General features: G+C 37.4%; 1 protein-coding gene and 1 pseudogene across 12 annotated transcripts in view; both read left to right on the forward strand.

Annotated features, from left to right (window-relative positions):
* Positions 1-11,680, forward strand: part of arfgap1 (ARF GTPase activating protein 1) — a 97,458-nt gene extending 85,778 nt beyond the window's left edge. The window contains exons 2-15 of one of the 12 annotated variants that reach the window (XM_087800026.1): positions 3,932-3,997; positions 5,375-5,443; positions 5,861-5,970; positions 6,094-6,265; positions 6,364-6,464; positions 6,541-6,627; positions 6,694-6,808; positions 6,874-6,930; positions 7,002-7,034; positions 7,172-7,201; positions 8,311-8,367; positions 9,047-9,106; positions 9,642-9,697; positions 9,765-11,680. In XM_087800026.1, coding sequence (XP_087656152.1) covers positions 5,384-5,443; positions 5,861-5,970; positions 6,094-6,265; positions 6,364-6,464; positions 6,541-6,627; positions 6,694-6,808; positions 6,874-6,930; positions 7,002-7,034; positions 7,172-7,201; positions 8,311-8,367; positions 9,047-9,106; positions 9,642-9,697; positions 9,765-10,101 — 1,275 coding nt within the window. In that variant the 5' untranslated portion in view covers positions 3,932-3,997; positions 5,375-5,383 and the 3' untranslated portion in view covers positions 10,102-11,680. Of the gene's footprint in view, positions 1-3,812; positions 3,998-5,374; positions 5,444-5,860; positions 5,971-6,093; positions 6,266-6,363; positions 6,465-6,540; positions 6,628-6,693; positions 6,809-6,873; positions 6,931-7,001; positions 7,035-7,171; positions 7,202-8,310; positions 8,368-9,046; positions 9,107-9,641; positions 9,698-9,764 lie in introns of those variants that run through there. The other 11 variants (XM_087800024.1, XM_087800027.1, XM_087800025.1 and 8 more) reach the window with 11 other exon arrangements.
* LOC148070900 (ammonium transporter Rh type B pseudogene) lies at positions 570-1,982 on the forward strand (annotated as a pseudogene).
* Positions 11,681-12,945: the final 1,265 nt, after the last annotated feature.

Below are 12,945 nucleotides of genomic sequence, written 5' to 3' on the forward strand. Positions count from 1 at the left end.
TAGAATATTTTGCTTGTTCTTCAGCTCCTCTAAGAGGTCGGGAAGAAACAACAATCCAGAAAGCAAGTTTCCCATTCTTCTTGTTTGACCATATTGCATGAATTATTAAAGCATAAAATGAGTTGTTCTTAGCTCTCAATAAATGAAAAACTATTGATTTCACTTGTATATTCTCCTGGTTTGTTCATCTTAAAGCGGTCCAAATTTTGAGCCAGGTTCAGACAGAAGAGAAATGATGAACGACCATTATCTCTCATGGTGAATGTTGCGTATTCTGAGATACAAGTACGAATAAAGCAGTGAATTCTAAGAGTCAAATCTCTTAGCAGTCCAATCCAAATCGTTCGGGTGATTGATTGGGTTGATTTCGTAAATAGAACTAAGAAGATATACAAGTGTGAGGACACTTACGGTTATTTTGCAAGGTGTGCAGAGTTGATAACCTTTGTCAGTCATTGATATTATCTCTGCTCGGTAACATTAGTCGCTCTTATCTGATAAAAGGAGGTTAAAAAGGGATACTATGCCACTGGGGAAGCAACTCTTCAGCTTGACCGTAGAGCGACGACATGAAAACGTCCACGAGTCTGCGAGTGCGTCTGCCGGCGCTGGTGCTGGTCCTTCAGATCACCATTTTGACTCTGTACGCCACTTTCGTGACGTACGACGACAACGCCGATGCCAAGCTGCAGAACAATGCCACCAACCCGATGGAGAACTCGGTGTATCGAGACTATCCGTACTTCGCCGACGTCCAGGTGATGATCTTCGTGGGCTTCGGCTGCCTGCTGGCGTTCTTCAGGTACTACGGCTTCAGCGGCATGGTCTTCAACTTCCTCACCGCCACCTTCTCGATCCAGTGGGCCATCGTCATTCAGGGCTTCTTCCAGTTTTACTACGAGGGTAAAATCCACCTGGGCGTGGTCAACCTGCTGTACGCGGAGTTCGCCTGCGCCGTGGTGCTGATCTCTTTCGGAGCCGTGATCGGAAGAACCAGCCCGGTTCAGCTCCTGGTCATGGCCCTGCTGGAGATCCCTTTTTATTCCGTGACCGAGTGGGCCGTGTTAAAATACATCAGAATAAACGACGCGGGCGGCAGCATTCTGATTCACCTGTACGCCTGTTACTTTGGTTTAGGGGTGGCCTTCATGCTGTACCGCCCGTCCCTTAACAAAGGGCACCCGAAAGAATTGACGAGCTATAACTCTGATATCCTCTGTGTGTTGGGAACTCTGTTCCTCTGGGTTTTCTGGCCTTCGTTCAACTCGGCGCTCACCCTGAAGGGCGACGACCAGCACAGGGCGATCCTGCACACCTTCATAGGCCTGAGCTCGTCCACCATCACGGCGTTCGCGCTGTCGGCGTTGTTCAACAAGCGGGGGCGGCTCACCATGGCAGACATTCAGAACGTGACCCTGGCAGGTGGGGTGACCGTCGGCGCTTCCGTGGACATGATGATCACGCCCGCGGCCGCCTACGCGCTGGGCATCATGGGCTGCACCGCGTGCTTCTTCGGCTACAAGTACCTGACTCCGTTCCTGGCCCGGCGGATGAGGATCCAGGACCAGTGCGGGATCCACAACCTGCACGGACTCACCGGACTCATCTCGTCCACCGCGGGCATTTGTGCCATCCTGCTGGCGACCGAGGAGACTTACGGGCCGAGCATGTATGAAATCTTCTCGCATCGTGCGCCGCCAATTGACGATCCAAGATTCCTGGAGCTGAAGGCGCTGGTCCCCGGATTAAAACCGGGTTTGGGTCGTACGGCGGAGCAGCAAGCGCTCTACCAGGTGGCGGCCATCTTCTCCACCATCGGAGCTTCGTTCGTCGCAGGCCTCTTGACCGGCGCGGTCATGAAACTTCCGATCATGGCTTCCCCTCCGGACGAGGGCTGCTTCGATGATGATACCTTCCTCGACACACCCTCTGACTTTGAACGTTTAGAAGTTATCACTAAAACACCTTCAGAGCAGAAGTGAGCCATGCGATCGTAGATCGTTTCCCTGAAACAAAAAACTCTGTTTTTGAAGCCAGCTAGAATTCTTCTTTCAGAATATATGGTTTTAAAATCAAATGCAATGTTATCACTTACTGTATGTTTGCTTCTTGTACTTCTGTATTTATAAATAATGTTGAATAAAAATGTTTTAAAGTCAGTTGTGCTTTTTAATTTTGTGTTGAAGTCATACTTCCTAAAGCAAACTCATATTTATTATGGTTGTGTTATCTATAAAACCTGATGATTCGATGAGATTGCGAAACAACTCCTGCCATTAAACTATGTTATGTTTGCAGTTCTGTAATTATAACTTCCATAATTACATTGATCCTAAACAACAATTTCCCGAAGGAGACCTCCAGAGGTCAAAACGTTTTATCTATCTATCTATCTTTCTAATCAGAGTATAAAGTAAATTTAAGTCAACAACTATATTCATAATTTTTATAAACAATAACAAAATGTTAGTGTTCTTTCGTTAGTAAAACATATTAAGGTGCCAATTCTGCAGCTTGTTAAGTCATATATCAAATATTCTCTTCATATTTTATGTAAATTTCAAATAAATGTATTTCAAGTACAATAACAATTACATTTTTCATGCTATCGATGTAATTATACAATATCAAGGGGAACAGGAAGAAAGAATAATCAGCAAGGGATAGATTTAAAAAATTCAAACAATAATAATAATAATTATTATTATTTATTAATTAAATTATTTTATTCATTAAAAAGTCAACAATAAAAATTACATAAATTAAGCTATTATATTTGCAGAGCACGGTTATACATATTGCGAAGGTTAAAATGCCACTTGTAAACAAATTGAAATACATCTTTTATCATACATTCAATAAATGAAAACATTGCAATACTAAGTGATACAAGTTAATGTTCGACACTGTCAATAAACTTTAATATACCTGCATAAGGGGTTTATAATCTGCCACTGTAGCAAAAGGAAGATCTTGACAAGCATGTTGATATCTGACCAGATTGATGTTTATTTGTCTTCAATGATTCCAAAACATTATCTATGATTCTGATAACGCCTGGCGCGGAATTTTTATTAGGGCGAGAATCTTCAGTGGGGCCACTACAAAATAGATAGATTTAAAAAATATTTCCAAATGATTTTTATGATCCTATTCCTATTCCTACACCCACTGTGTTTGTGTTTCATGTTTGATTTATAAATTAATATTAATATAATATTATATTCTATTATAAATATAAATAAATATTTAATGCAAACTGTAGAAGTTAAATTTGTTCGTCTTTGTTTAAGGAGTTAATACCATAAGGTGGGTTTCATGTTTTAACCCAGTACATCTTATGACTTTTTTATTATTTTTGTCGTCGTCAGTTATCTTGTCTTTTTGTATTTCTTTTTTTTAGCAAAGGAAGCCAAATTGAAATTTCCTCTTTGGAAAAGTATTCATAATCTATTATTTAGACTGAAACATAGACATTTATTAATTACGACTGAGTTGAGTATTAAGGACAGTAATTTTATTTTATTTTATTTTATCACGAGAAAAAAGTCATATGAAATATATTTATTACGAGATTAAAGTCATATAAAATACTTTATTATGAGATTAAAAACGTACAAAATATTTTAATACGAAATTAAAGTCGTAGGAGAATCATTTATTCCGAGATTAAAGTCATACAAAAACGCATTTCTCTGTCGTTCAAAACAAAAACAACATTTTGATTTTTTTTTTGGAAGCGCTGGCGACACGTTAGAGAAGATCCCAGTCCCATGATGCATTGCACTGCCAACGTAGCCAAACAGGAACATGGCTACCGGTGTGTAGCATCAGCAGTGTATTTTCCCTTTCGACTGACTTTCGTGGGCCTGACGCTTTGACTCCGTGTTTCATTTTCTGCGATTGTCAAGACAAATCTAAGTCTCCAAAGTGTGTCAGTGGAGCTCGAGGACCCTCCGACACGTTGTTTTTGTGCTGCTTTGGAGCAAAAAGGCAGGTAATGGAGCAGCTAGCTACTGAAGCTAGTCGCTAGCTTTTTGGTTTCTAGCATAAAGAACATGATTTGATTCAAGATTATGCATTAAAAACCCTTTTTAAATGATCCACTGTCGTTCAATATCAAGCCAGAAAGTCTGTTCGATTTTTCCAAAATGACGTGCCATGACACGAGTACAATGTATTGCATTTAAAATAAATGTATCTATGTAACGTACTGTTACGTACTGTTTGGATTTGCTATTTGAAATCTGAATCGATATGCGTCGTTTATAAAATTAACAACACGTTTTAAAGATCGATAAGGCTATGACTTATTTAGTAGCCAAAACATTTCAACCAATTTATTAATGGACGGTTAATATAAGTGGATCTTAGCCGCACAATCAATGTCTTTCATGCCAGATATTGTCATGGGGTCGGATTGTGTTTATAGTATATGATCGAATCTTAAAAGTTGAAACCTTCAGGTTGTTGTGAATCTGGAAAACTTTGATCCCCCCCAAAAAACTGGATTGTCTTGAATTGATCCAAACAATATTTGTTGAAATGTTACAACAATTTAAGATGGGTCAAGTAATCAATATGTATAATTGCTATACTATATGTATATATATGTATATATATAAAACACAATTGAATCCCTATTGCATCCCTCATCCTGACAGTAAGGATTGGGGTGATCCAGTCCCATGTTGATTTGAAAAACTGTCATAAAATAAAATGAAAAACCTGATCCTGGTTAGCAAAAAAAACAACCTATGGATTTCCTAATTCTGATAATTTTGATCTAAATTACATTTTGAGCAGTTCAGAAACCGATTCAACAACAAATTGTCACTCGTCTCCTTATCTTGCTGCTCTCACTTTGTCTCATTCCCGCTCAGTGAGCTCATCGACATGCAACTGCGTACATATAGAAGAGGTGTCAGTCACATCTTTTCTGTGGGCACGAGCGTGGACTCTGGGGGACAAAAAGAGTATTCCACAGTCCTGTTTCAAAGTAAAAGAGCATTAAAAATTGGCGTTCAAAGTGTTGAAGAATTAAATAATGCATTAATCGTCTATTTCTAATTCTTTCGTCAGCAGATATCACATGCTTTAATGCTCAATATTATGTAAACCAACAAGAAAATCAAATTTTCCTTCTACGGTTAATGGATACTTACAACAACATCATGCTTTTTTTCACCCTGTTTTTAGGTATTTAAACTACAAAGATGGATGGTGTTTCTGTGAAATCATGCATGCTTTACGTAAAAAATACCTTAAGCTTTAATTGTTTGTGACTCGGTTACACGCTTTGTGACCCTGGTCTCGAAAAGCGCTATATAAATAAATATTACTTACTTACTTACTTACTTATCTCCTTTTCCAGTGAGCCAACATGGCAAGTCCAAGGACCAGAAGAGTGTTGAAGGAAGTGAGGACTGAAGATGAAAACAATGTAAGTATATGAATAAATGAGATATAATGATAATACGTCAAAATATGATTTGTTTTAATTGATGTGACTGTACACAGTTGCAGACATCTTCAGTTGGAGAAAGGAGAAAGTCGTAGTAGAACATGAACAAATATGATCAATTACTAGAATATAAGACGACTCAAATACTAAGATTATTGATTACTGCATTCCTCTTCAGGATTCTTGTTGATTGTTCAATCTAATCATGCTGAGTAGCATGACCGACCATGTGCTGTTTCTTTCACCAATTTTACCATGGATTACTCAACAATCACATGATTTTATGAATGGAGCTATGGATTCATTTGAAACCCTATTGCAACTGAAATCCTAGATTCTTTTTTATTGGTTGTTGCTTTTCTAATGGAAACCTTCTGCCATTACTTTTTGTTTCAGCTCTGCTTTGAGTGCGGGGCTTTTAACCCTCAGTGGGTAAGTGTTACCTACGGGATCTGGATATGCCTGGAGTGTTCTGGCAAACACAGAGGCTTAGGAGTGCATCTCAGGTAAATATATGTTAAAATAAGTATATCATAAGACAAATTCTCAGATCGAACATCCATTTTTCATTTGTGTAACTGTTGCATCATGTTCTTTTCTTTTGCTCCAACATTTTCTTCTATTCGCAGTTTTGTGCGTTCGGTCACAATGGACAAGTGGAAAGACATTGAACTTGAAAAGATGAAGGCAGGAGGAAATGGAAAGTTCCGCTTGTTCCTAGAAATCCAAGATGACTATAATCCCAACTGGACCTTGCAGGAGAAATACAATAGTAAAGCTGCAGCACTCTTTAGAGACAAGGTGAAATAACGAGTGAATATGATCTGCTGAAAAAGTTTGCAACTTTTTTCACAATAGGATCAATGTTTTGCTAAAATTAAAAGTACTGTTTTCAACAGGTTGCTACTTTGGCAGAAGGCAAGGAATGGTCCATTGAAACATCTTCTGCAAAAAATTGGACTTCTCCTCAACCAAAGAGCAGCCTCTCATCTTCTCATCGGTACAAGTAAAAACAACTTTAAAAATCTTTTATAAAAAATTCACTTATCCTGTCATTTCATGCCCGTTCTTTGTAGCTCTGCCGGGTCTGGGCAAGGTTCGGTAAAGTCCGGAGACAAAGCTTTTGAGGACTGGTTAAGTGATGATGTGAACTCGTATCAGAGGTGTGTCATCCACTTGTGTGTCTACCAATTTAGATGATACATCTTGACATTCTTTGTACAACTCAGTGGAGGTGGCTACAGTGGAAATCAGGAGAATCGATATGTTGGATTTGGCAACACGGTGACCCCCGAGAAGAAAGAAGAGGACTTTTTGAACAATGCCATGTCATCAATTTACTCTGTAAGATAAACGCACTCGATGCTGAGAGATGTTTTTATTAATGTTAATTTTTACTCTCTCCACAGGGCTGGAGCAGCTTCACTGTCGGAGCCAGCAAGATTGCTACAATTGCAAAAGATAACGTAAGAAACTACAAGCTTTAAGTTACAGACATTTAAAATCCATCAACTGATGACGTCTTTTTATCATACAGACATCAAAACTTGCAAACCAAGCAACCTTAAAGGTAAGATTTACTTTAGGTTAATTTTGAGATATTATACATGGTGTAGTCGATTAGAAGGTTCTGTTATTCGTTTTGGGATGATAAGTTCTAACAACTTTGTTACTACTTCAACATTTCTATGCTCTCTTTGGAAATAGTTAAGGGGCTATAAGGCTCCTCCTGAACCGGTAAAGCAGATCATGGCTGCATGGCCCTTTATCTGCATCGTGCCTTTCACTTGTCGGTCTACGTTATTTTAATTTGATTATCTCGACCATGCTTTGAAATGTCACATCTTTGTGCCCATTATATTATTTTATTTATTTCAAGGGAGTAGTCTACAGATCTATGTCCCTTTTAAAGGTCTGACTTGTCACCAATAAAAGTGTATTCATATTTACATTTGAAAGCAATGGACAATTTTCACAAGTATAAACGGGTATATTCTTTCATTTAGTATTGTTATGATATTATTATGTTAAGATAAGTGATTTAAGTAAGTAATTGTAGATGTAGTTAAAAATAATATTGCTCTTCAACTCTATATGTGCAACAATAGTGGAAGTTGAAAGTCAGATTAAGAGTGAAAAGAAAAGTTGGAATTGTTTCTACAGGCAATTAAAAAAAAAAACAATATATATATATATATATATATACATACACATTTTTCCTGCTGAATAATTGATTTTTAAAATGTTTTACACCAAAAATGTAAACGGAACAAAATTCAAACATAGTCAAGTTAAGGGCAGTGTTCTCTTTTGTCTTAGTGAATTCCATCTGCTCATGAATACTTAAAAGCAATATGAATTATTTATTTTCTTTCTTGTGTTTTTCTGAAAAAGCAAACACTATTTCTTACGTTAGTGTTATTTCATATAATCTTTTTTATTGTATTTGTAATTGCTGTATAACTATCTGAAATATGAGCGTTTAGATTAATGAATCAAATTCAGTTGAAGAATTCAAATATTCAATAGTTGCGGCCTTAAATCAGACCACAATGTAGAAAAAGTAGCATTTCAAATAAGGTCATTTATCTTCCTCTACATTACTGTCTTCACCACATACTGTCGTCATGAAATATGATTTGTCCTCCATTGTCACTGGCAGTTATGGGTTCTTACCATTTCAAGGGTTGCATGTTGCATGCGAGATCTTTTAAGTGGAAACATACAACATTCTGGATTGTTATGTCTCTCCGTGCACTCTGCTGCAGAAACGGCTTTCGTGTTGTACTTTGAATGTCAAACCGTGTTTCATTCAAGTGAATTTTCCCTTTCTGGTTTCCTACTAGGCAACAGAGTTAGGCCAGACAATAAATGAGAATGTTATCAAACCGACACAAGACAAGGTAACATTGATGTGGATTATTTGGTGATAGGGTGCAGCGCTTTAGAGGGATTCAACAGCTTCAGATGTCGGTGTGCTTCTTTCCTTTCTGCTTGTCTGTTGGAATTATCTGCTTTATGTCGGCTTACATTAGGAGACCACAGTCTACATTCTAAGAATTTTCAGGAAATGAAATCTTTTCCAACATGGCAACTTTGTGTTATGAATGACATAAATTGTTTAAGGGTTTAACTTAGTTTGAAAATACATTAAAAAGTAATGTTTTCAGTATCTATATCCAGCCTCCCCCAGGCCTTATATTCAAGTTTTAGTTTGAATTAATGATCCTACATATTATAAATTCATTTTTATTCATCACATCTATTTTTCAATCTTGATTTATGTCTCTAATGTGTGGCCGACATAAGCGATTGCATCTGTGCTTGCTGTGCTTCTTGCACACACTTGTATGATTGTAGCTGCTTTACTGCAAACGTTCAGATAAATGCTCCTGTATTTCTCCTTCACCAGTGTCCCAGTTTACCACTTTGATTGTCGGTGCCTTTTAACAAACTTGGAAATTGTCTTTTCACACAGAAATCCAACTCTCTATCAGTAAATGTCTCTTTGGGAATCCTTTAAAAGTTCTGTTAATGTACATATATTTTGATACTGTAATAATAAAGATTTGGCTCGTCCAGGTGAAAGATGGCAAATTACTAGATGAAATGACAGTCGGCATCTCTGGGCTGGCAAACAAGGTATGATGGGCAGAATGCTGCCGCTGTGTGTCGGCAAAACCAGTCTCACCCGCCAAGATTTGATGAACTAGAAAAGTGCTCACTAAAGTATTATTGCCCTGAACTTGCATTTTATTTACAAAATGTAAGACTTTTAGGGCAGCAGGGGGCAGCAGCAAAACAATTCTGATACAACCTCCTTGGCAGAGGCACTTTAGTAAAAACATATATTAAGCAACTTTAATGACACGGAGACTGGTTTTGTCTTATATTTGTTTGAAAAGTACTAATGCGATGTGATCTCCTGTTCTTGCTGTCATCCATTGTGTTGGTGAGTAAATTATTCTAGAGTTGTATTAATAGGATAATGTTAAAGTGATAAAAATGTATTTACATTTTAAATTAATCTGTTCTTTTTCAGCTGTTTTTGTTTGATATTGTTGATTTGAATATTAGAAGTAAGCATTTTAGCTATATGTTTAAATGAAGGAACTTGATTAGATTTGTATCTCAACAATGTTTGTCCAATTCAACCTATAATAAATATTTCTATTAGGTTCAGGGAGCTGGTGCGAAGTTGACTGGTCTCTTCTCGGGAAAGCCTGAAGACGGGTGAGTACACACCTTTTAAAAGAAAGGTGAATAAGACCTTTATGTTTAACGTGGTATTTTTGTAAAGGTCCACTGGAGAGAGCTACCAAAACATGGACGCCGGCGAGGGCTACCAGGGCAGTAGCACCCAGCCCACGGGCAAGGACTTCTGGGAAACTTTCGGGAGCAACAACTCCTTAAAGCCCAAGAAGTCTCCCAGTAGCGACAGCTGGACCATCGCGGACAACTCTGCGAAGAAGAGCTCTGACAGTTGGGACAATTGGGGCTCTGAAGCCGCGTCCAACAACAAGCACAGCACCGACAGCTGGGAGGCCTGGGACAACAACTGGGAGAACGCTGAGGGTAAGACAAAGAAGAGTCCCACGAAACCAGCTGAGGAAACCTGGGAGAATGCAGACTGGTGAACCACCACTGACCCTCATGTCGTCCACCTTCCTCTGTTTCTCTTTTATTTGTGTCAGCATCCTCTTAGCCAGTCTATAAAAAACACTGTCATTCAAACAAAAAGAAATATTCAATATTCTCAAAGGTAAAAATGAACTTGTCATCTTGTAAATTGTTGTAAATGAACGTCCCAGGATTAAAAGGCAATTTATTTTCGGATCAAATCAGGATCTGCCCATTGGTCACTGTTCACATTGTAAATCCCTTCACCGTTTTCATTTTAAATAGTAAATGCATGGAAATATATAATGTACATACAGTATGTGACCCATAGATATGTTAATGAAGCCAATTTTATTCTCATCATGAAGGATTTAATTTGTAACTATCTCACTTTTTAAACAGACCTTTAATCTTGATATATTTCCATCATTCTCTGACTACCAATGAAGGTACATATAAACTATTATTTTTTTATTTATGTTATGACTAAGATATGTAAAAATGACAGATTTCAGCATGTGGAGACTTAAAAAGGCCTATCTCTATGATCATTACAACTTTCTTGTAAATATACTTTGATAATAATCGACTGGGAAAATGTCCTATTGTCTCACTTCATCTTTGACCATGTTTTTTAAGAATCAGGATTAAATTATTGGTGGCAGCAACAATAAAAAAAAAAAACCATGTTCCTATCTCGTTTTTAACAAATGAATAAACCTAAAATGTTATTAACCTTTACCAAGAAATCCAGACAAAGGTGCAAGTTTCTGAATTTCAAGTGATGCTCCTGAACAGTGCAATATGTATTAGGTATTTACAGCTGTTAGTATTTAACCGTAACGCTGGTTCCAATTGTTGAAACCTTCTTACCAACAGCCCATCTTCTAACATCATTCCACGTTCATGTCTCTACCTCTGATAGCACCCTGTACTGAGAGTTTTTTCATTTTCTGTGACTCCTTTGTTTTCTCAACGCACATGAAATCAGCGATCGCGTTTGAAAAATGCCTTAAACTCGTTTGTGGATGTCGGTTCGGTTTGTGATGCTGTGTGGTGTCGGGAAATGAGTTTAAATATCGTCACCCTACAACTTGTGGCATGAAATAAATGTAAAATGACAACATGTGATGACATATTTTGGTTAGAAGCAAGAGACGATATATTCTGGTAAATATCTGTGATTACTAACTGTTGTCTGGCTGTTTTTTTGTTTTTTTTAAATGTTTTATTCAAGTTGTATTGTGATAATCCCTGCCACATGAGCTACTCAACTTTGGACGTGACGATCCACAGCAGCGGTTCATCTCCATGTGTGTACCTCTCTTGTTTAGAGAGTAACCTTGGTCAACAGATCTTTTTATTTTTGTCAGAAAAATGCTATTTTTTCGATGTCATGCATGAGATGTTACGTGGAGCCGCGAACAGCCGCCCAAGTGTTCTGAAGATATTTTCTCATCGGTGAATGTCAGTACGGTCGTCTCCATGCAGCAGCCATTTCATCAGCAGGCTCCAGTGTTACTGATGCAACATGAGCTGTGAATGTCTCTCCTGTACGCATCTGTGGTGAATAAAACGTGTTGTGCCGTGGAAGCAGTTTGATTTCGATTCAGGAATTATTTCTCTTATCGTTATACCATGTGTCGCAGAAGATCGGCACTTTATTTGAAATCTATCGTTAGACGTCAAGTTAATTACATCCTTACTCGCATGATTGATTCTGTTGTATCAACAGACGGGAAAATACATCCATTCCTTTTCTCCAACAACCTTAAGGTTTCATGTGGTTTAATGTTGGCTCTGAGGATATACTGATAATATTCAGTGAACATCCGACAAATGATGACTCAGTATTTATTATATCAAGAACTTCTACAGGGTATAAAATGCTTAACTAATAATTCATATGTAGAATTAATGATAATTAATAGTGATTCTCGCATCATCTAGTGAATTTAAGAATGAAATAATCACTAAAAAGGAGGCTGGCACTTTCTGCTCTTTAGATGCAGTTGGTCTGACAAACTTTTAGATCCAGTACCATTTGTATTTTTGTTTAATGTTTTTTTTTTGGTATTTATTGTTGTCAAAATCTACAAAATGAAAAGAGATAAGAAAAATACCAATTTTTGACTGGAATCCCAAAACTGCGGCAACAATATCAATAATTAGAAATACTGTAAGATCAAGGATATATTTGTAGTATTGTCTGAGTTCTTGACTCTGGTTTTAAAGAATTTATAGACCACATGACTCTTGCCGAAGCTGTAAAAGCTTTCATTTGTTTTGAATGTCCGAAAACGTCACCTTTTAAAGCTGCTGGAGTCGACTGTATCCTCTCGTCCTCAGTCATCACCTGGATCTCGAGGGATTTTAATTGTTCCTTCAGCTGCTGAGAGGCAGTGATGGTCAGACTGAAGCTTCATGAAGCAGGGTCATTATTGGATCAAAACTGTTGTAATAAAACATCACTTAATTTAACTGATGGCGCCACCTACTGGCCTCCAAACAACATGACATACAGTGAATAGTTTATTGCGCAATTATTATAAAAAACATTTTTTATTCCACTATGGAACTTTAATAAAAAATAATAAAGGATTTGAAGGAAGAAAAAAAAATTACGATTTTGTGAAAAGCGTATCATGATATATCGGTGTACAAATATTTTCTTATTCCCTAAAATAAATGTATTATAATTATAATTAATAAAAACTACAAAGTCATTCACAACAGTTTTTTTTTGGTGATCTTATTAACTGGATCAGACAAGACAAAAGGTCGTGTGATACTTTAGTTCGTTTTCTTATAAAAAAAAACAACAACTCCTTAATTCAAATCTTAGGATGGAAGAGCCAGCG

This window comes from Callionymus lyra, chromosome 10 (genome assembly GCF_982586985.1).
Source record: "Callionymus lyra chromosome 10, fCalLyr1.hap1.1, whole genome shotgun sequence".
Classification (NCBI taxonomy): domain Eukaryota; kingdom Metazoa; phylum Chordata; class Actinopteri; order Syngnathiformes; family Callionymidae; genus Callionymus; species Callionymus lyra.